This window comes from Argopecten irradians, chromosome 16 (genome assembly GCF_041381155.1).
Source record: "Argopecten irradians isolate NY chromosome 16, Ai_NY, whole genome shotgun sequence".
NCBI classification, from domain to species: Eukaryota; Metazoa; Mollusca; class Bivalvia; order Pectinida; family Pectinidae; genus Argopecten; species Argopecten irradians.
The window spans coordinates 19,719,896-19,744,799 of NC_091149.1; the positions used below are offsets into that span (position 1 = coordinate 19,719,896).

The window sequence follows — 24,904 nt, forward strand, 5'->3', positions numbered from 1 at the left end:
ATTTGATGAAGTGGCCAATCTGATCCACGTGTTGTTTACATACTTTTTAAAAAATAAATCATTTGCTCTTAAGCTAAGATGACTGTGGTTGTAACGGGTTGGGATTAAGTTATTTTACGTTCTATTGTTACACTGTCATGGTCATTTATGGACGTGTTAGATTTCGAGGTGGGTGAAGGATAACAGCCGAAAAACGCCTACATGTATCAATATCTGACAACTGGCAATTTTTTTACTATTACAGATAGACGTAGCACGAGTATTTTCACACAACGCAGCATGCATCTGCCCTTGCGGGTAGGTATTTATTGTGACGTCATGTGTTTGCGGGCGAAACGTCATACTTTTCGGAGAAAACGGCGTAAATTGCGCTCACAAAACAATGACGTAACAATCGATACCTTCCCGCAAGGGAGCTAGCTCTGTAATATGCAAAGACGGAATAGACGTAGCATAAATATCGTCACACACAAAACATTCCACACTAGGAAGGTCACCCTAAATGACGCTTGGTGCTGTTGATATGAACCAAACAAAACAAACTGACAACTTGGGTTTAACTCGCTTCCCAGGGATAAAGGACAAAATGTAATCTGAGTAAAGTGCACGAAATATTATATCTCTGCCAGTTTGGAAACACTAAAAAGTTTTGTTTTTATGTATTTGGGGACATTTGGATGCGTTTCGAATGAACAGAACAGTCATAGTCGTGTTAAAAACTCGTAGGGATCGTTTTGAGTGGAACTATCTCTACGTTTGGACTCGGGAGTGGAATAAACACAATGACGACATTGAATCACATTTAGTTTTTTGGTAGGAGTAAAAATCACGTTAATGGACTTTGTTAATTGTCACCGTAATGTCACACATTATTTTCTTTTTTCTAATTAAGACCAAAACAAGAGGACAAGAATTCCTCAATTACTTGTTTTGTTCAGATCAGTTTCCTACCACTGAAGTCTCATGTGTCTGAGGGAAAACAAAAAAAGTAGAAATAAGCTTCATTATAACGAAAAAGGGGATTTGAAATATTATATAGAACTTTGCTAAAAGAGAATGTAAGATATTATATAAAATTCTGTAAGATGAAATATGATATAAAATATTGTAAAAAGAAGGATACAAAATATCTTATAAAATTTTGTAAAATTGACAATACGAAATATAATGTATTTATATGAAATTTTGTAAAAGTTAAATACAAATTTTGATATAGAATTTTGTAAAAAGGAGAACGTAAAACATTATAAATTATTTCATGAAAATGGAAAATAATGAATATTCCACAGCATTTTGATAAAAAGGAGAATACGAAATATAGAATAGAATTTTGTAACAAGTACAAAAATAAAATCAGAAATTAAGTTATAAGAAAATACCTTTAGGGGGAGTGGCAATTAGTATGACGAAGAATAATTAGGTTCAAATGAAGCATTTTAGGCTACAACGTTCCATCAACAGCTAATACATTTAAAGATACATGTGCCAGAATTTTCGTACTTTTTGCTATTCAAAGTTTAATTTTTTAGGCAATAAAGGAACCGAGGGTTACACTATCGTGAATCTCCTCCGAGGGTAGATATCTCTAGATAGGGAATAATAATTTTTCTGCACTTTAATTCCCCCACCCCAGTGTTGAAATCAACTAATACGCGATTTAAAAAATAACAACAAGAATAAACAATAAAAGAATTTGGAGATTTCCATTTTACTTTATTGAACACTTTTTAAAACATGTTTTATGGTGGCAAAGAAGAATCTAAATCATTTTGAAATATACAGCCATAGAAATCTTAACTTATAGTTATGGAAACCTGTTAAATAAGTTTTTTTACAGTATTGAACACTTTTTTAACTTGTTTTATGGCGAGTTTCACTGTGACCTAGATTTGTTTGGCGAGTATCACTGTAACAAAGATTTGTTTGGCGAGCATGAATGTGACCTAGATTTGTTTGGCGAGTTTCACTGTGACCTTGATTTGTTTGGCGATTATCACTTAAACAAAAGATTTGTTTGGCGAGTTTCACTATGACCTAGATTTGTTCGGCGAGTATCACTGTGACCTAAATTTGTTTGGCGAGTATTAGTGTGACCTAGATTTGTTTGGCGAGTTTCACTGTGACCTAGATTTGTTTGGCGAGTTTCACTGTGACCTAGATTTGTTTGGCGAGTATCACTGTGACCTAGATTTGTTTGGCGAGTTTCACTGTGACCTAGATTTGTTTGGCGAGTATCACTGTAACAAAGATTTGTTTGGCGAGTTTCACTGTGAACTAAATTTGTTTGGCTAGTATCACTGTAACAAAGATTTGTTTGGCGAGTATCACTGTGATCTAAATTTGTTTGGCGAGCATGAATGTGACCTAGATTGTCTGGCGGGTATTACTGATTTGTATGTATTTTTATTGTTTATTACTGTTTTTAATACCCAGAGTTGTGTAATCAGTATTTACGATGAAATAGATTTTATTCTTACTTATTTGATTGAAGAAACACGTAGAAGTATATTTTCTTGTTGGTTACGTAATAAACAAATGTTATGGTGCCGAAAACAAGTTGATTTGGCTTCAAATAAGACATATGTTTGAAATAGATACAATATTTCCCCACTTGGTCTAAGGATAATCGTAATACTGACACGTGTTTTTTTCTCCGTTTTCATATAATTCCTGATTCTAAATATTCTTATGGGTAAAAACGCTAGCAAGTGAACTTGCACATCAAAATATCTCCGTAAATCAATCTGATTGAGGTATAACTTGAGGTCGAAGATTATCAACGCCAGGTAATAGTTTCAATTGCTTTATGTTTCACAACATGACCTCACAAGGGACAAACCTTATCTAAAAAGTCTCCGAAAAATGGCTTCGTCTAATCAGGCTACATATATGTCAGGAGTTACCGATCGTCTGCAAGACATCATTAGTCACATTACGTGTCAGACATGACACCATTATGACGTCACAGTTCCAATATATATCGCGGAATTCATCCCCCGACTTGTTGTTTTACGCCTGCAGTCTACGTGATGGATGTCATAAGTATTTCTATAAATAGACGGCACTGATGATCCGGAAATGTCTGGGACACACGGACCTCGAAGGTGTAAGTCAACTATGTTTGATGTGGTCTATAAATAGACGGTACTGATGATCCGGAAATGTCTGGGACACAGAGACCTGGAAGGTGTTAGTCAACTATGCTTGATGCGGTCTAATAACGGGCGGCACTGATGATCCGGAAATGTCTGGGACACACGGACCTCGAAGGTATTAATCAACTAACTAACGTTTGATACGGTCTTTAAACGAGCGTTACTGATGATCCGGAAATGTCTGGGACACACGGACCTCGAAGGTGTAAGTCAACTATGTTTGATGTGGTCTATAAATAGACGGTACTGATGATCCGGAAATGTCTGGGACACACGGACCTCGAAGGTATTAGTCAACTAACGTTTGATAGGTCTTTAAACGGGCGACACTGATGATCCGGAAATGTCTGGGACACACGGACCTCGAAGGTATTAATCAACTAACGTTTGATACGGTCTTTAAACGAGCGTTACTGATGATCCGGAAATGTCTGGGACACACGGACCTCGAAGGTATTAGTCAACTAACGTTTGATACGGTCTTTAAACGAGCGTTACTGATGATCCGGAAATGTCTGGGACACACGGACCTGGACGGTTTGAAACGATCCGTTAATGTTTAGGGCTAGTAAAATAAAGCGTGATGCATTTTAACGATCGTTGATAGATGACTTATAATGTTGCATTGTTTACCTGGAAATGAAGGACCTGAAAAGGATGTAGGTCTAAAATACAAATTAATGTTGAATGCCTTGACATGGAATCCAGCCCATATATCCAGTGTAATAAAAACGTTTGAGCCAAAGAAGCATGTAATATCTGTAATATCTGCGTGTTAAACAATTAAATTATCATTCATTGGTTTTATTAAAAATCCCCAAATTATCACTGTGAATGTAACGGCTATATCTAAAATGACTGAAAATGATTTGTAACTATACTGAAACATATATTACACAGAAAGTTTCGCTTTCCTTAGGCCAAAAAATATGTTTATTAAGGGATACATTGGCTAAAAAATAGGGTCGGGAGTAATGGGCGGAACTGGAGTCTAAAATCGAAATCTGGACTTTCAAATTTGTTTTCGTAGAAAAGTGGGAAAAAAATGGGGTCGAGGGTAAAAAATTAGGGTCGGTCTAGTAATCGTAAACAGACATATTTTTTATGTTTATGGCCTTACCCAATTATTTATGTATGCTTCATTGTTTGTTGGATTATCGAAGACATGTCCTTGCTTATATTTTATCTATCGTAATGGATGTATAGTCAGTACCATAGTATGTTTTCTGCATTTGCATATCACCTGCACTTGCGGGTAGGTATTGATTGAGATGTCAAGTGTTTGCGAGCGTAACGTCATACTTTATTGAGAAAATGACGTGAATTGTGCTCATAAAATAATAATTAACTTTAATTTGTTTTCATACTAAATTCTACTTTTTGGTTGTCAGATTCTTTTTCTTTACACTACTATGAAGACAAATTCCGGGAACAGTGCGCAAATCCGACGCGCAATAGAGAAATAGAGAAGTTGACGCTGCGTATTGATTTAAAAAATCATAATCCATGGGTAAATCAATGGAATCATGCGTTTAACAACGTATTTAATGTTATTAAGTTTGAAACATTAATTATAAGAATTGATGTAACCATTTTTAACTTGATCGAATATGAAATAAAAAAAATCAAACGTTTATGAGAATCCGCGTATCGGATTCACATGGTTTGCTTAACTTTTGTAAGGGGTCAATGCTCATCAGAGTGTCAGTGTTCAGTTTTCAGAAAATGACCCGGGGTCACTGTTCAACGAGGATCCGTTTTCAATGTTACACCGTCCAAGTGGTGAGACACGTGTTCCATTTTCAGCAAAACTTCACCACTGGATCGGCTTACAAGAACGATATCAGACAATATAATATATTTTATTTCATTTTTTTCACAGCGATGTTAAGTAGTTCATTTGCAATAATCTACTTTTCAATTCGATAAAGAATCTTATTTTTATAGATGTAATCAATGAAAGAGATTTTCAAACATGACACAATTAGACTATTGACCGTGTCAACATTTAGTGTTATCCGTAGTTCAGTGCGCGAGGCCACCGTATTTATAAAGATGGGGAGATTCTAATCAATCGAGTCTATTGCGTGACACAAAATTCCGGACATGACGCGACGATATTCTCATTAATTAAGACAAAGTCACATGCCTGGATGCTAAGCGACATTTCACGGCCGATTTGTCGATTCCATGATTCCTCGGTGTAGATAATTATTTGATAACTAGTCTATTTATGGACGGATTTATGTGTTCGCAGCCAATTTGCTTCTATTGCGTTACCGTTTCCGATTATCGGTTTCCGTTGTGCGCAACCGGTGTTAATTGGGGCCTCGATTTGGGGAAATAACACTGACATTTAAATTGAGGAACGCCATGCATATCCACAGCAGTTACAAATACAGATAATGGGTTCACTGCGATACATCTGATAGCTTCAAGGTGCAGGGACACTTTAGTATTTTGGTAACCCCAGTCTCGGTTCTTGGTTGGATGGCGGGTTGGCTGGTCGGTTGGTTCATTGGTAAGTTGGCGGCTTGGCTGATTAGTTTGCTGATTTACTAGTTGATTGGTTGGATGGTTTAGTTGATTGGTTGGTTTGTTAATTGGTTGATTATTCGCTTGGTTGGTTGGTTGAGTGGTTGAATGGGTGGTTTGTTGGCTGGCTTGATGGTTGGTTGGTCGGTCAGTCGGTTCCGTCGGTTGGTTGGTTGAGTGAGTGATTGAGTGGTTGGTTGAGTGGTTGGTTGGCTGGCTTGATGGTTGGTTTGTCGGTCAGTCGGTTCCGTCGGTTGGTTGGTTGAGTGAGTGAGTGAGTGAGTGGTTGGTTGAGTGGTTGGTTGAGTGGTTTGTTGGCTGGCTGGCTGACTGGCTGGTTTGTTGGACGGTTTTGATTTGTTGGTTGGCTTGTTTTGGTTGGATGGTTTGTTTTTTGGTTGGTTGGTAGGTTGAATAAATAATCTAAGAACGGCTTCCTGTGTGTGCGGTGTGTTGCCTGTATGAATGAACTGCGTGTTTTTGGAGACTGCAGTATGTTCCGACATTGGTTTTGGTGATGAACAGGCGCCATTGTTATTCACAGTTTTAGTCCCGCTTACTAGCGGATTTATTACTATGCCGTTTAAAGTTTAGCTCTTGATATCTATTACAAAATAAAGAGTCATTGCTCGGTATCTGTAACGGCAGGCTATAAAAACCAATATAACACTATCAATAGGGCAAGATTACATTATTAAAAGAAGGCACAACACGAATATATCGTAGTCTCCCGAAACAACAAACATTCAACACATTGCATACAGGGTATGACGTCATAAAATGACATTTGACTGTAATTAGGGTGTTAAGTATGTTCAATTAATCACCCAAATGTAACAAATGCGTGATTATCACACGAAACACAATTTTGACATCATTAATATGTTTAATATAAATTTTTATTACATTTCAAAGTGAAATATAAAGTTTTATGATGAAAATATAAGTGATATTTTTTCACTCGCTTTTGACCAATCGGAATGCAGGATTGACAGTGAAAATATAATTTTGATTGTTACGTGGTTAATGCACAATAATTACGTTATATTTTTGTGTAGCAATATGACATGATGCTCACACAAATACGACAAAATAATCGCAAGGACAAATAACTACTTAAAATACAATGGAATAACCTTTAGCGGAACTAGTAGTACTGGCATTCTGTAAAAGGAAGCGAGAAAACAAATTTAATAAATAGAATATTCCTTGTTTCTTGATGAATACCAGCTATATTTCATGGAATGAGGTGGAAACTTTAGTTTCAATCGAGTGAGGTGGAAACTTTAGTTTCAATCGAGTGAGGTGGAAACTTTAGTTTCAAGGATAGCATTTTCGCAATCATTGTTCGAAAATCGCAAAATACTATAGATACCCCCTAGCTATTTTGAGTCAGCGTTCCTGAATAGGGATACCAGTCAACATCTTCGACTTTCAGCTTGATGTATTGTCTCTATACAATATGGCTCTTGTGAACTCTCTCTTAGCACAAGGCTAGAAGGCGCCCATTTTTACAGATTCAATGAAAACGTGCCACAGCTGCACCATTAAACACGACAGACTATAGAATTAAGTTATAGAATATCCGCACTGAACCTTGAAGGCAATATCAACATAATATAGACATTCACACCCAAACTAAGACGACTGAAAAATATAAAAACACGGGCAGGAATTGTACGGTAGATCTATTTCGAAGAATTTACATTCAAATACATTTAGGACATAACACGAGAAGACTTTTCTTCCAATTGATTACTTTCCCCGTAGGCCGATTTTTTATTTCTGTCCCGACTTTGTCAATATAGAGCCTAATATTAATACAAAACCAAGACATTGCAGTATTTGTTCTAGAGAAATTTCATCTTTTGCTAACTATCTACATAATATACATGTATATTCAATTATGAGGGTGTGACATATTGCAGAAGTATCCGTTACCAGTCCTAAACATCCATCCCATGCTTACATTGCCAGTGTTTACTTCTATTATTTAGTGTGACTAGTTAAGTGGTAGTTTCTGCTCCTGCTTAGCGCTCAGCATACAGGGTGTGGGACGACTGGTTCGCCCGTTGTCAGTATAATGTGACCCGGTGGGGTGTGTTGCTTGGTGTCTTCGGTGGCATGCTTCAGTGATATAGCACTATAAAAAGGGCAACAGTTCCACTATACAAGAAGACACATCATGAATATACGAGTCTCCTAAAACACACTCATCGCACAACATACACGCAACACATCGCATACATGGGAGACCGTCCTTACATGACCATAGCTGTTAATAGGACGTTAATTAATCAAACAAACAAAATGACTAGTTCAGCGCCCTATTAACAATCAGCATCACTTAAAGGTCGTGCCAGGTTAAGATGATGGAGGAAAGCCAAAAAACCGAGAAAAACCATCGACCAGCGGTCAGTGCCTTCCATGCATTCTTTGTGACGCGCGTCTGAAGTGCGTGCAGAATTTGTGAGACTGCTGTATGTTCGGCCCTTGCTCCTTTTATAATATCGCTATCTCATTTATTCATATTTCCAGAGCCACAGAACAAATACTCCTACCCTCTCCCCAGTTCCATTATACTGACAACGGGCAAATCAGCGGTTCAACTGACAGTATGCTGAGTGGTAAGCAGAAGCAGAGTAGACTACGAGGTGTCTCGGCCAACATACGGTATGCTGAGTGGTAAGCAGAAGCAGAGTAGACTACGAGGTGTCTAGGCCAACATACGGTATGCTGAGTGGTAAGCAGAAGCAGAGTAGACTACGAGGTGTCTCGGCCAACATACGGTATGCTGAGTGGTAAGCATGAGCAGAAACTACCACTTTATAGACTTCGAGGTGTCTCGGCCAACTTACGGTATGCTGAGTGGTAAGCATGAGCAGAAACTACCACTTTATAGACTTCGAGGTGTCTCGGCCAGCGCACCAGAGCCTACTTCATAGGGACAAATGCTTAAATCCGGACCAAACCCGAGACGGTGTTAGGGGAGACGAAAGTAAAGTAAGGAAGTAAAGAAAAAGATAAGATACTACATTTAGTCGCCTTTTACGATCATGTTACAGTGGCAGCAGGCTCAGCTAATAAATAGAGATTGAACAGTGTTTTGATTGCGTTAAAGGTGGTTTACAGACATATTCAATGTAGCGCGTTAGCGCTTTATGTAGAATAAGTCTGTATCACATTGCGTTCATACCACCTTAAACGCAATCAAATCACTGTTCAATCTATATATTTACATAAATAAGTCCAATTTTACATGTTCGTAATCAAATTTAAAACGATATTGGTTGCTAAGCTTGGTAACTACGGTAGTCAGGATGACCAAAGATATAGTTCCGATTGTAGAATGTTATAGCTGCAGTTTGGTTTGAAATATATCAATGACAGCTTTCAGTTTTTTTTTAAATATATTTTTTTATTTCAATTTATAATAAATCAATAATGTCTATTTTGAATAAAAATTGAGATAACCGAGGCGGAACGACTACCGGTATGTATCGTTGTCAGGGTAGTGATGTCGTCCGAAGTGGAGCGAGACGCCATATTTGATTTTCAACCGAGGAAAGTAACTGTGATATAGCCAATTGAGTCATGATGGTATGACCATTGAGCTGCTGAATGTTTGTCACGTATGCATCGGTCTACAAACGCGATATAGACTAAATTCTATAATTTTATATTATAATACGGATGATGGACAAGTGTTTGCATGTACGTGTGTGTAGGCCTATTTTGAATGCAAAGACGGGGGGTAAAGCTGACGATATTGTTTCGGATAGGCTACCTATAATGGGTTTTTTTCTGGAATCCTGTACATGACCGGTTTCGTACACACATACTGACGTAACTATGGAATTTTCGGAACATTACTGAGGAAAGCTCCCCCCCCCCGGTTGTAGCTCTGAGCAGCGATTAATTTTGTTGTTTATTACCGTTAGAATGCTTGAACACATCTTTTGTTTTGATGTCAAATACATATAATTTAATTGGATCTAATCAAAACTCTTTACTATTTATTATTAATTTGAAAGCCTTCAACTTATGACGCAAAATCTTATCGATGCATGAACTAGAAGTAGTTCGACCCTGCACTGCGTTTTTATGCATACGTCATTGCGATAATGCAAATTTGAACGCACCTCCCCTCTCGTTGACTATATAGGGACATATGTGCATGAGCACATGGTTTGATACAAACATAATCACTGCCTCTGCCAGGATTCGAACTCGGGACCTCTGGGTTACTAGTCTGACGCTCAACCGATCGAGCTAAAGATGAGTTATCTCTAGTCGAGCGGTTTATTGCTACTAGTATTCACCATTCACATATGTAAATATACTTTTTTTAAAGAAAATAACGTGAATTGCGCCCACACAATAATGACGTCACAATGGACCCCTACCCTCAAGGGAGATAAATCTGCAAAGAAGGAATTGGTTGGTCATATCGGACCGAAGTGAAAACATCCTAAATCCTTTCAGCAGGACGATAAAAGTTACCAAGGACGCAAGTGCTGGTATTCTCTCCAGTATACCGGATACGTGACTACAGGCCGACATCATTGTAGGATGGATATACAAGTCAGGTGATCGCCTTTTGATGTGACATGGGATACTGTCCTTACATGACCTTAGCTGTTCATAGAACGCGGAATAACGAACATGTAATGAATGTTGCTAATTACGAGAACCGACTACGCCCTACCAATTGTCCCGCCATTGTGGGGGCCTGCCTACCAGATCAGTAGCTGATTAGTAGGTAACTGTAACAAGATATGAACTCCTGATTAGATTGCACGCGGTGTTTACCCAGGTAAATACTGTCTATCTTAATGACGATAACACCTAATATATACGGCATGATGAGTTGTCTGAAACATATCGATATAATGATTTTTCGGAAAAGAGAATATTCAAACAAATTCAACACATGCCGTTTTTTGTGAAATGTATCAAATCTAGTTTGCGTTAAATGTCAAAACGTCAGAGGTGGAGATGTGATATTTGAAATTCGATCGAATCCTGGACATTGACAATGGAATTTTGTATTGAAGTTTCATGTGAAGAGAAAATATGACAATTATATGGCGTCCCAATCAACCCAAATGCCAATATGTCGGTCAAATACAGGAATATGAGCCTAATTAGCTATATGACAAGGGATGGGACTCGTTGTACCATGCCATAGCAGAATTTGGATAAGAACCATGCCAATAGTGATGTGAAAACGACTGACAGCAATACAGAAAAAATTGAAAACAATATATTTTTAAAACGAAATAATAATAATGAAATCGAATACACTAAATCACCTAGCAACCTGATATCAGGGAATCATTGGATAGTTACTGTAGAGCATAAATTAAAGAATAAAACAAATATCCAAGAAGACATTAATTAACCAAACAAACGAACATTTCTTTTTTCTCATCCTTTTAATAGTAAATCGTTTCTGAAACGGAATGAGAATAAGGGTATCCAATTTTAATCATCTTTCGTTTAATATTTCCATTCAAGTTTTTTTTTTATTATGAAATTCCAAGGGATTTTGCATCTATAATGAATTAAGCATTCGTTATCGTCATGGATATAACAGCCGTCTGTTGTGATCGCTGGCACGACAATTGTGACGTCATATAATAATGACATCATAATAAGTTGATAGGCTATATGAATGCAAACTGCGTTTGGTAAGGTTACATAATGGGACTATTGTGAAAATGTAAAGAAAGTCACATAACCTCAACAATTCAAAGCAAATAAGCAGCACCTAGAATATTTGTACCAAGAACATGTAATTATGTATAACGATCAACACCCCAAATACTGTCTTTGCATATTACAGAGTTACTCCCTTACGGGTAGGTATCAATTATGACGTAATTATTTTGTGTGCGAAATCACGTCGTTTGCTCTGAAAATTGTGACGTTACACTCACAAACACATGACGTCACAATCAATGCCTACCTGGAATGGCAGTTAACTCGATCGGCATTGTGCAAATACAGAATACTCAATGGTACAATTGCTGTATGTAAATTTATGTCCCTTTGCAGAGTATCAGTTTCGTGATGTGCATCTATAATGAAATTTCCACGTGATTTATTTAGACTTGTAAGATTTTAAGATACTCGCAAAATTTAAAGACAATGGGAAAAAGACGAACATTTCAGCACCGCGAATAATGTCACCTCTTGCTTACACTCTTGGATCCATATGCCAGCTTGAAAGGTTTGCACAACTGGCAACCCTTAAGTTGACTGCTATCATTATGTAGCCGAACGCGAGTGTTCTATCACTGGGGCTAGTTATTATTGACTATGGACTTTTGTTGGGGTTCATATGGTGTCATACCGCCATGGTAGATTTTACCAGGACGGTATAACACCATATGAACCGAATCAAAGGTCCTTAATTGTTATATAAAATGCGTAGTGTCTTTGACAAATGTCAAAAGGAAACAATGTATATGTTAATCAACCCCCTATGCATTTCTCCATATGTGGAAACCTGCGCCGATAATGCCTATTTACGATGCTGTTGTACTTTTAAAATGACGCAAACACTTCCAGCTGCCTACTATACCCGACGTATAGACGTCCCTGACCAGTGCTTGAATAAAAAACATGGAATTTGACCGTAAAATTAGATATGATAAGCACTTATTTAAGTTTGTGTTATTCTAACTTGGGCCAGACTTATTGCGAATATTTTCAACAAGAGTAGAATAAAGTTCATGTGTTTGTTTGTTTACGGCAGCAAGTTAAAGAACAGCATCAAAATAGCAGACCAGTCCTCGAACACCCTAATCTAAAATTAAACATTGTGTTCTGAAACATTTTCTACCTATTCTGATCTATTTAGACTTCTATTTCTCAAAACAGCAACATAAAGATATTTTCTAAATCCACAACCTGTTCATATTCGACAAATAATAAAGCCAACTATTGCGTTGGTAATACTACGGTAATCGTGGATTACTTAAAAAAAATATAATACGCGTTTTAACGGCGCGGGAAGTGAACCAAAACTGAGAAAATTACATTTCGTTATTCCTGCCAAAATCATGTTGTAAACGCTATTTCTCATTATGAAGAGAAGTTTTGCTATCATTTTAACATAACTAAATATTTTAAGAATATTTCTAACTTTTCATGCGACGATGGTTATTTTGGCGATAGTCAGTTTTGTGATTTGCCGTCAGACGTCGCCTGCTCATATTCAAATTTCGGAACGGGTAAGCAATTTTTTCTTATGAGATAAGAAAAGTGTCAACACACACCACAATTATCATGCACCATGAACAAAAGTCGCAAAATAAAATGGGTGATCGAGCACTGTCCTGTTCGCGTGTCAGTTTTCTAAATATATTGATGTTATATATAAACCGCCCCCTACATTCTACGATATTAGAACAATGGTGCATATTTTCTGTGATGTACGAGAAGTTGAATTGGGGGATAATTAATGATAGATAACACGAGAACATCCGCTTAGATCGAAGGCTCCGTTTACTTATAAAACTTCGTTCAATAGAGGATATGACAAGAGGTCACCAGCATGTGACCCTTTATGGGATCTTAACATATCCTATAATCAAATTTTGTGATAATATTCACATTTTGTTATTTTTTTAAATGGAAGAGTTTTGTCCTAGGGGAATAACTCATACACTTCGAGTTAACTAATCTCAGTTTGACCGTTTACTGTAATCTCGCAACAACCATACAGATGCATAGAAAACCCATCATATATGTAATAATGTACCCGATTACCCTGAGATTTTTATATTATTAACACTATTGTATGTTATATTTTCATCTCTCTTTTTCCTTTTTTTCTGCTTCTTATCTGTGTTGGTATGTGTGTTTGGTGTGTGTGATGGCGAAAGTGAGTTTAAGTGTATGTCCACTTGTCCTTCGAAAAATATATATAAATGTATATTAGATACAGTTATTACATATATCCTATGTTTTTTTTTCTATTTTGTTTTCATCGTAAACCCAGTATGATAGAGTGAGAAAATATTACAGTGAGTAAATTGAATTAGTGATTACAGAATTGAAAATGTTGGTGAGAAAGTATGTATGTTTTCGTGTAATTATTATATGCTTATTTACTGTATTGACGAAATGGCATTTTGGAAAAATAAAACAATTACAAAAAACCACTGTTGTTTCAGGTCAAAACTGAAGTACCCGCACTGCGCCGCGCTACCTGCTGGATTATCGGTGTTGCGCCCGTTCCACCTATATATAATAATCAACTAATGAAAAAAAATCGTTTAAGTGATATATGGATTTAGAAAATGGCAGCGCACTTTGAAAAATATATTATATGCGACTCATTCAAAACACCAGAAACAGGCATATTTGCTTATTAGTCCATAGAATCAGGGAGAGTATTGTATTAAATATAGAGACCGTAGAACCAAATGATTTTCGATAGAAGATGTTAACGTTTGCCACTGTCCTGGTTAAATGGAGTTTTGCATGTTCGTTCATCATTCATGGCTAATTTTGATGAGGGTGATCTCACACAAATGTGAATAAAAATTGGTAAAAAAGTACCATCTTCTTAAACTTTTATTGGGGGGGGGGGCGTTTTTTGGTTGAAATCCGCACTAAAAGACCTAAATTCTCAAAAAGATCCTATCTTGATTATCTCCACTGTCTGGAACATATTTAACATATATTCTACACATATTGCCCTACCCACACATTAAACATTTGAAACTGATGCGCCATTAATACCCAATCAGCAGGCTCCGAAACATTCTCCTCTCCATAAAATCACAAGGTGATTTTCATAAATCTATTTTTGGTTTAATTCTGCGGTACCTAAATACCCTTGGTTAGCGAAGGTGATTCTAGAATATGTCATAGCAAAACTGAAGGCAGCAGTTAATTGAGCCCTTTGAAATACTTCAAAAGAATCGAATAACGGCACATTGTGTTAAAGTGACATGGACCTAAATTAAATAGTTCTGTATGCTTAGATATGATTTTTGGATGCTTATCGAAGATTTCATAACAATGACTGGTTATCAAAAAAAAAAAAAAAAAAAAACATGGGGAATACCAACACCAAATATATTCAAAATAGACAGTCATATCATATGTTTGGAACACAAATCGAAAGTCGGTCGAAAGCGAGCTAGGCTATTATGAACAAAGTTGCTAACATCATAAGGAACATACGTTGTCCACATTGTTAGATTTTTTTTTAAATTTACGATCGTTGACATATGAAGTATAAGTCATATTTGTAAATATTTGTTATAAAACAATTTATGTTTCGCGTCAGAAGGATATAAATCAAAGTCAATCGAGAGTTTTCATTCGACGGGGCACCGCGAAAGGAGGTTCTTGACTTAATTGCACATCTACATCACGCAAGTGTAGAGTGGAAAGTTGTTCCTGTCTCTTGCATTTCAGCGATCCATTTATACTAACTTACTTTCCCAATAACGCTCGTTACTGACCCTTGTTGTACAACATTTTCTATCGGAATTTGTTTGTGTTTGCTTCACCAACATTTTCGACCCACCACTTTGTTTATATTCATTCATTTGTGTAGTGCATTGTGGGAGGTCACTAAGTTCAATGTTACTATTTTTATCGCAGTCCGTCAACAAATCTCGACCGGGCCGTTTCAAAGATGGAATTTCTATTAAAATTATCTTACTTTACATGTTTGGACAATAACTAAAAGTAAGTATCTAGCACGTCATAAATAGGTATTTTACTCAAAGTTGCATGGTTTATTTAGGTTCATGTCCATTTAATCGTGTGGCTTTGAAGTCGCTTTCTACATAATTTTCAAAGGAAGTCTCTGTGCTTGTGATTTTTCAATGTTTTTTTTTACCATGAGATAGTCCAGGGTTGGAAATAACGACAGTGCTGAGTACACTATACATGGAAAAACTCACATAGTACGGCAAACCGAGTCTAAGAGAGGTAACTCTCAAAACAAAGATATTGAAATACAGGAATTAAAGCAGATAATGCAGATTAAAATAGTGTCATATTCAATTTGTTATACCCCAGCCTGGAGGCAGATTCTTCCTATTATTGTACCAACAAAACTCAATTTTGAACATAATCCTTCTATACTAAATGTTGTGGTAATCGCTGAAGGATCTTCTCTACTGAGAAATCAAAATTTTCCTATGAGTAACGTTTTTAGGTCACCTGAGACGAAGTGTAATCGCTTTTTGTCCGTCGTCGTGCGTCGTCCGTCGTGTGTTCTATTGTTCTAAACAATTTACATTTTCGACTTCATCTCCAAAAAGGCTGAAGTAAATTCAATAAAATTTTGCACAAACATTCTAAGGCATAAGGCCGATCAAAATAGCAAATTATATGATCCCCACCCCCAGGAGACTGTGGGAAAAACTAAACGGTGTAAAATTAACTAAAATCTAAAAAATCTACTTATCAACTTACATATGCGGTAGAATTAAATAATCTTCATAGATAGAAATGTCTAAAAGTCCTTTACAAAAATTATGAGTTCCCTGGGGAAGGAATTAAATTTACCATAGTTTATATAGGGAAAGCACATTTTTGAACATTATTTGATCATCTGTTATAGGAAATGAGTCAAATGCTGTCAAATTCTCATATTCGAAACGAATTTATAATATTTACATGCTTCATCAATTTCCATGATACCGAGTCAAAAGTTTTTTCAAAGTCTATAGTAAGTAACATTCCAGGTATGTCACTTTCTTCCGTATAATGCATATTATCGTATACAATTCCAGTTTCCTCACCTAAATAACGCCCTGATATCAAACCTGTTTGATCAGAATTAATCATTTTACTCAGGATATTTTTATTCCCTTTAATTTTGACCCAGTATCAATTTTATAAACCATATTTAGTAGAGAAATTGACCGCCAGTTGTGTATGAAGTATTTTGATTTATTTGTTTTTGAAATACAAGTAATGATTCCCTGACACTGAGTAACTGTAAGTTGTCATTGTAAAAACCATAATTAATTGATATAGCCACAAAATTACCTGTTTCCAAACATTTACAAAATTCAGATGTGTAACCATCAGAGCCAGAGTTCCTGCTATTTTGCAGTTTTATAAACGTAGCAGACTTTTCATAAAAGGTTTATTTATCCTTCTAGACTTCAATAATATTTAATTTCTAACATTACACTCATGGACGGCCGTCCTTAAATTTATCTGACTGTTAATAGGACGTTAAAACTTATAAACCAATGCAAACGAATTATTCCAACCTAATTGAAATTATATGTCAATCATCTACTTGTCTTAGCGTATCGTACAAAAGCATAGAGGAGCACAAGTCTAATTCCATTAAAATTTAATTTGATTCCGTAATGTTCCTGAATGGTGACACATTTTCATTCCAAATGAACTTATATCTCATCCGACAAATAAGTCTTTACTTGCTTTACTTATCGTCCCTTCTTAGACTTATAACGCCCTCATCATATTTAAGATTACCCTCTTTCTGATCATGGATATCTCCTTCCCATGAAACATGTGTCAGTCCAACTTTCCAAACCCGACGCTGCCAGATTACGTGGTGTGTTATCATTTCTCAACTGACGGTCGTTTTCTGTTTTCGCAAACTTGCGATCGCATCAGAGACGTCATTTGCTATTTCTGAAAGATACGCAATTTATTCATTTCAATTCAAATAAAAAACATGAATGATGAATTAAATGTTAATGTAAGAAATTAATGTAAATATTGTAAAATGCATGAATTACTGATTTCAGATAAATGAGTTCTACATTTTTCAGGACATTATCAAACGGATTCAAAATCTATTTGATCTAGGTAACAATTATCTGTTTGCCATGTTGTCGTATTTGCATTCGTAGAACACATACAAATAACAAGAAATAAAACCAAAGCGGTCCTAGTCCCTACACAGACTCCAAAGAGTTGCTTGGCTGATTATACTTGACTTCCTGTCATGCGTGTTAAGAACGGTTACCCGTGTTGCTTTCGACGAGTGTGTGTGTTTATGAAACTTATTAATTTTTCCGCAAACTTAAATGCCAAAACAAATTGAAAAGAATGTAAAGATAGATTATTACTTATAGAAATTAAATTCATGACCTGGAAATATTATCTAAGACAAGTTAAACAATTATACAGAATCGCCTCTATTGTATCACCTGAATGTGTTCTCGTGTAATTTTACACATCGTGTATCGTTTATACTGTTACATCTAGTATAAATAAGTTCTCCATGTTTAAATATTGCGATTTGTTCACCCCTGAATATATTTGCAAGGATGCTAGCCAATATGCCCAAGCTACAACTAGCATAACTAGATGTTTTCGCTTAGCTTTGAAACTCGATTTTATACGTGCATCGGAAAGTATGCATATATTTGTACTGAATATTTTGCGAAGATATATTCTGTATTTATCTGAGTTTTATACCCTTACAGGTAGGAATTGATTGTGATGTCATTTCTTTGCGAGCGTGACGTCATACGTTTCGAAGAAAACGAAGTGAACTGCGCTCACAGGATAATGACGTAACAATCGATACTTGCCCGCAAAGGAGCTAAATCTGTAATATTCCAAGACGGAATAGAGAGAGCGAACATGCTCACGCTACGACTAACATTACTAGCACAATACGGGTTGGTGGTACATCTACTTTTCTGTTCCTCCAAACAGCCGTACCAGTATACAGAAAAGGATTGATGGCGGCGTTGACCGGAAGGACAAACACCATCACCCAGGCATATACAGTATCCGGGATATCGACTCCACAGCGGGAAATGATACCTAAAATAAAATATAACCGTTTGTCAACACATACATGATACCTTAAGTATGATGTCAATGCCGTAAGTAGAAATCAGGTAATCACTCTTGAAAACATATGAAAGAGTGTCATAACAAGCGTCATATGTGTACATACAAGTACTCTTTTCCTCCTTATTATTTAACACCATTTATAATGCTTTTGTAATAATCTTAGTTTAAAAAAAATAATTTAAAGAAAAATATGGATATTATACAAGGACCTAATATGACTCTTAAGCCGGGAGATGTAGTTGATATTGCGCATATGGCTTGATATGTCATTTTTGTACAATTTTTGCCATTTTGGTCCTTGTGGTGGAACCCTAGTAAAATAATGACCCGGTGGGGTAATCGAGTTATGTATTTTTAAATGTATCAAATGGGTCAATCCGGGGAAGTCGGTTGAGTTATTTCGATATGCCCTCTTACATAATGTTTCAAGTTTGAAATATCTCGAAAATTTCGAACATTGCATTGTATATGAGAAACGTACGAATGGAGGAAATATCGTATCACAAAACGTTTTATTTCAGTAGCCCCTGGGTAATATTGTATTATGTATGTATATTATATTACGTAGACAACACCTACCCATGACACCGATGGGGAACCAGCAGCAGAAGTCTGTCGCCACAACAAAGAACAATGTCGTTGCGACCGCCGTTTCTCTCTTGCGATGATGAGAAGAGGCGATGCGGCGACCACTCTTCCTCATACTTTTGCAAATACACATTTGACTAACTGCAACTACAATGAATATAAAACCATTGAGGCAGACAAAGAGTCCGAAAGAATAATCAGTCCCGGGCTGTTTGTCTCCTATCAGTGGAAGACAAACACTTGATTGTGAGTAGAATTTACCCTTAAAGTAGGACTGCACGGCAACAACAGGGACAATAGCAAGTGTAACGGAAATGATCAATAACAACAATGACATAAACATAGCCTGTTTTCACCAGATGCTTCTCTTTGAAAGACGGGACAGTGGAAACATAATGACGACGAGTCTGTCTAGTGTGACCATGAGAATAAGGAATGTGGACATCTGACTCGATATAGTGGACAGTGTACTTGCTAACGTACATAATACACCTTGTCTCCAATCTTGGTCATTCCAGGCATGCTCCCCATCATAGTACATATCCACAATTCCTATCATCAATAGACACCCATCAATAAGTCGGACACGGCTAGATTCAGTGTGAACAGCGAGTAGTTGTTTGTAATATTGTCTCTGTCGACGAATAGTCTGTAGAATATGACTGCCAGGTTACCGAGCAAAGCACAAATTCCTATTATCCCAAGACAAGCTCTCAATCCTGTCGAACTTATCAAAGCAAAACATGAGGATATTACATCATTCTTTGGTTTACATTCATCTTTCTTTTGATAACACTCCTCGTATAATGACAGTTGCGTAGCTGCACAATTTCCCTCTCCCACCGACGGCGGCCTAACGCAACACATGAAGGGGACATCAGTGTCTACATATTGCATGTTAATTAAACCTTTATACATGTGTTCTCTCACTGCTATTTCATTCCCCATGATATTCAAACCATGTAGATTCCTCGGCACACTTGGTAAATATGTTAGTTTGTTGTATGGCAAATCCAGGTATCGTACATCCATTTCAAAGAAAATGTTAGTAGATAACAACGATGTTGTGTTACTGCTTGAACGTTCCAGTCGCTGTTGGGTAGTGAAAATGGTTGCCTTGCATGGATTAGATGGGATAGCTTGTATACGGTTGTGATCTAAATAAAGAACCTTTAAACGAAATAAACCTCGAAAAAAGTCGTGGGGAATCTCCATAAGTGTGTGTCTTTGTAAATTGATAAGTTTAGAGGAAAGAATCGATATCTTATTCCTTGATAAATCCAGATAATCGAGATTAACCGAACTATTTAACAAGCACTCAGGAAGCAACATAATGTTGTTTCCAGCCAAACTAAGACGATTAAGTTCAAAGAGTCCTTTAAACATATTAGGCACAAGAACCGATATATTATTTAATGTTAAATTGAGCCTTTCCAGTGTAATTAAACCATGAAACAAACCGTCAGGAAAAACTGCAATATTGTTTTGCGACGAATCAAGACGAAGAAGTTCTGAGAGTCCATTAAAAATTTTAGGCAGAAGAACTGATATATTATTTGATGATAACATGAACGTTTTCAGTTCAATTAAAAACCTGAAACAAACTGCGAGGCAGCACCGTAAACTTGTTTTGAGACAAATCAAGAAAGTCGAGTTTAGAGAGCCCACTGAACAGATTAGGCGGAATGACTGATATCTGATTCCGTCGTAAATCAAGCTCATTGAGTTCAAACAGGCCCGCGAACAAGTTTTCATGAAGAATATTTAAGTTGTTATTACTCAAAAGAAGACACTTGAGTTTTTCAGTCCTGTAAAAAGATCAGGTGGAAGATGTGATATTCTATTGTTAACCAAAGAGAGATGCACAAGTTTAGTTGTAACACTAAATAGACCTTTTGGAATTACTTTTAAATTGTTGTAGTATAAATCCAGTGAATTAAGATTGGATAGGTCATTGAAAAGATCAGGTGAGAGAGCTTCCATCCTATTCCGTCTGATATTGAGACTGGTCAATTCAAACAGACCACGGAATACATTGGTTGGAAGAACTGTAATTTCGTTTTCAGACAATTTGAGGTCGGTAAGTACAGAGAGTCCACTGAAAACATGAACCGGAAGAAATGATACACCTGTATTCTCCAGATCCAAGTATATTGATTGCTTCTTTGTTGGAAAACAGACATACGTCCCCGTACAGTTATGAGGTTCTGAAACAAGCAGAAGTTGATAAAACTAGATTTATACTTAAAAAACCCCAGGTTATTACGGTGCATTGGTACTTGACCGACTTTTGTTATTAGTGACAAGGTCCGAATCTCAACTGATCGATTGATTGATCATCTGACAGAAAAATACAAACGTCAGATATATATGTATGTTTTGTATCAGTAATAGGTATGTTTTGTATCAGTAAAATGTATGTTTTGTATCAGTAATAGGTATGTTTTGTATCAGTAATAGGTATGTTTTGTATCAGTATTAGGTATGTTTTGTATCAGTAATAGGTATGTTTTGTATCAGTAACAGGTATGTTTTGTATCAGTAATAGGTATGTTTTGTATCAGTAATAGGTATGTTTTGTATCAGTAATAGGTATGTTTTGTATCAGTAATAGGTATGTTTTGTATCAGTAATAGGTATGTTTTGTATCAGTAATAGGTATGTTTTGTATCAGTAATAGGTATGTTTTGTATCAGTAATAGGTATGTTTTGTATCAGTAATAGGTATGTTTTGTATCTGTAACAGGTATGTTTTGTATCAGTAACAGGTATGTTTTGTATCAGTAATAGGTATGTTTTGTATCAGTAATAGGTATGTTTTGTATCAGTAATAGGTATGTTTTGTATCAGTAACAGGTATGTTTTGTATCAGTAATAGGTATGTTTTGTATCAGTAATAGGTATGTTTTGTATCAGTAATAGGTATGTTTTGTATCAGTAACAGGTATGTTTTGTATCAGTAACAGGTATGTTTTGTATCAGTAATAGGTATGTTTTGTATCAGTAATAGGTATGTTTTGTATCAGTAACAGGTATGTTTTGTATCAGTAATAGGTATGTTTTGTATCAGTAATAGGTATGTTTTGTATCAGTAATTGGTATGTTTTGTATCAGTAATAGGTATGTTTTGTATCAGTAATAGGTATGTTTTGTATCAGTAATAGGTATGTTTTGTATCAGTAACAGGTATGTTTTGTATCAGTAATAGGTATGTTTTGTATCAGTAACAGGTATGTTTTGTATCAGTAATAGGTATGTTTTGTATCAGTAATAGGTATGTTTTGTATCAGTAATAGGTATGTTTTGTATCAGTAATAGGTATGTTTTGTATCAGTAATTGGTATGTTTTGTATCAGTAATAGGTATGTTTTGTATCAGTAATAGGTATGTTTTGTATCAGTAATAGGTATGTTTTGTATCAGTAATAGGTATGTTTTGTATCAGTAACAGGTATGTTTTGTATCAGTAATAGGTATGTTTTGTATCAGTAATAGGTATGTTTTGTATCAGTAATAGGTATGTTTTGTATCAGTAATAGGTATGTTTTGTATCAGTAATTGGTTTGTTTTGTATCAGTAATAGGTATGTTTTGTATCAGTAATAGGTATGTTTTGTATCAGTAATAGGTATGTTTTGTATCAGTAATCGGTATGTTTTTGTATCAGTAATAGGTATGTTTTGTATCAGTAATAGGTATGTTTTGTATCAGTAATAGGTATGTTTTAGTATCAGTAATAGGTATGTTTTGTATCAGTAATAGGTATGTTTTGTATCAGTAATAGTATGTTTTGTATCAGTATATGTATGTTTTTGTATCAGTAATAGGTATGTTTTTGTATCAGTAATAGGTATGTTTTGTTATCAGTAATAGGTATGTTTTGTATCAGTAATAGGTATGTTTTGTATCAGTAATAGGTATGTTTTGTATCAGTAATAGGTATGTTTTGTATCAGTAATAGGTATGTTTTGTATCAGTAATAGGTATGTTTTGTATCAGTAATAGGTATGTTTTGTATCAGTAATAGGTATGTTTTGTATCAGTAACAGGTATGTTTTGTATCAGTAACAGGTATGTTTTGTATCAGTAACAGGTATGTTTTGTATCAGTAATAGGTATGTTTTGTATCAGTAATAGGTATGTTTTGTATCAGTAAATAGGTATGTTTTTGTATCAGTAATAGGTATGTTTTGTATCAGTAATAGGTATGTTTTGTATCAGTAATAGGTATGTTTTGTATCAGTAATAGGTATGTTTTGTATCAGTAATAGGTATGTTTTGTATCAGTAATAGGTATGTTTTGTATCAGTAATAGGTATGTTTTGTATCAGTAATAGGTATGTTTTGTATCAGTAATAGGTATGTTTTTTATCAGTAATAAGTATGTTTTGTATCAGTAATAAGTATGTTTTGTATCAGTAATAAGTATGTTTTGTATCAGTAATAGGTATGTTTTGTATCAGTAATAGGTATGTTTTGTATCAGTAATAGGTATGTTTTGTATCAGTAATAGGTATGTTTTGTATCAGTAATAGGTATGTTTTGTATCAGTAATAGGTATGTTTTGTATCAGTAATAGGTATGTGTTGTATCAGTAATAGGTATGTTTTGTATCAGTAATAGGTATGTTTTGTATCAGTAACAGGTATGTTTTGTATCAGTAATAGGTATGTTTTGTATCAGTAATAGGTATGTTTTGTATCAGTAATAGGTATGTTTTGTATCAGTAACAGGTATGTTTTGTATCAGTAATAGGTATGTTTTGTATCAGTAATAGGTTTGTTTTGTATCAGTAATAGGTATGTTTTGTATCAGTAATAGGTATGTTTTGTATCAGTAATTGGTATGTTTTGTATCAGTAATAGGTATGTTTTGTATCAGTAACAGGTATGTTTTGTATCAGTAATAGGTATGTTTTGTATCAGTAATAGGTATGTTTTGTATCAGTAATAGGTATGTTTTGTATCAGTAATAGGTATGTTTTGTATCAGTAATAGGTATGTTTTGTATCAGTAATAGGTATGTTTTGTATCAGTAATAGGTATGTTTTGTATCAGTAATAGGTATGTTTTGTATCAGTAATAGGTATGTTTTGTATCAGTAATAGGTATGTTTTGTATCAGTAATAGGTATGTTTTGTATCAGTAATAGGTATGTTTTGTATCAGTAATAGGTATGTTTTGTATCAGTAATAGGTATGTTTTGTATCAGTAACAGGTATGTTTTGTATCAGTAATAGGTATGTTTTGTATCAGTAATAGGTATGTTTTGTATCAGTAATAGGTATGTTTTGTATCAGTAATAGGTATGTTTTGTATCAGTAATAGGTATGTTTTGTATCAGTAATAGGTATGTTTTGTATCAGTAATAGGTATGTTTTGTATCAGTAATAGGTATGTTTTGTATCAGTAATAGGTATGTTTTGTATCAGTAATAGGTATGTTTTGTATCAGTAATAGGTATGTTTTGTATCAGTAATAGGTATGTTTTGTATCAGTAATAGGTATGTTTTGTATCAGTAATAGGTATGTTTTGTATCAGTAATAGGTATGTTTTGTATCAGTAACAGGTATGTTTTGTATCAGTAATAGGTATGTTTTGTATCAGTAATAGGTATGTTTTGTATCAGTAATAGGTATGTTTTGTATCAGTAATAGGTATGTTTTGTATCAGTAATAGGTATGTTTTGTATCAGTAATAGGTATGTTTTGTATCAGTAATAGGTATGTTTTGTATCAGTAATAGGTATGTTTTGTATCAGTAATAGGTATGTTTTGTATCAGTAATAGGTATGTTT

General features: G+C 35.3%; 1 protein-coding gene and 1 pseudogene across 1 annotated transcript; both read right to left on the minus strand.

Annotated features, from left to right (window-relative positions):
• Positions 1 to 5,734: 5,734 nt before the first annotated feature.
• LOC138310069 (hemoglobin and hemoglobin-haptoglobin-binding protein A-like) lies at positions 5,735 to 6,196 on the minus strand. The gene has a single exon (XM_069251214.1). The coding sequence runs from the start codon at positions 6,194 to 6,196 to the stop codon at positions 5,735 to 5,737; it is 462 nt and encodes a 153-aa protein (XP_069107315.1).
• Positions 6,197 to 16,660: 10,464 nt separating this feature from the next.
• On the minus strand, positions 16,661 to 20,618 carry LOC138310677 (G-protein coupled receptor GRL101-like; annotated as a pseudogene).
• Positions 20,619 to 24,904: the final 4,286 nt, after the last annotated feature.

Excerpts from the sequence above, each read along its gene's own strand:
- LOC138310069 (XM_069251214.1), bottom strand. The coding sequence starts at position 6,196 with ATGTCGGAACATACTGCAGTCTCCAAAAACACGCAGTTCATTCATACA.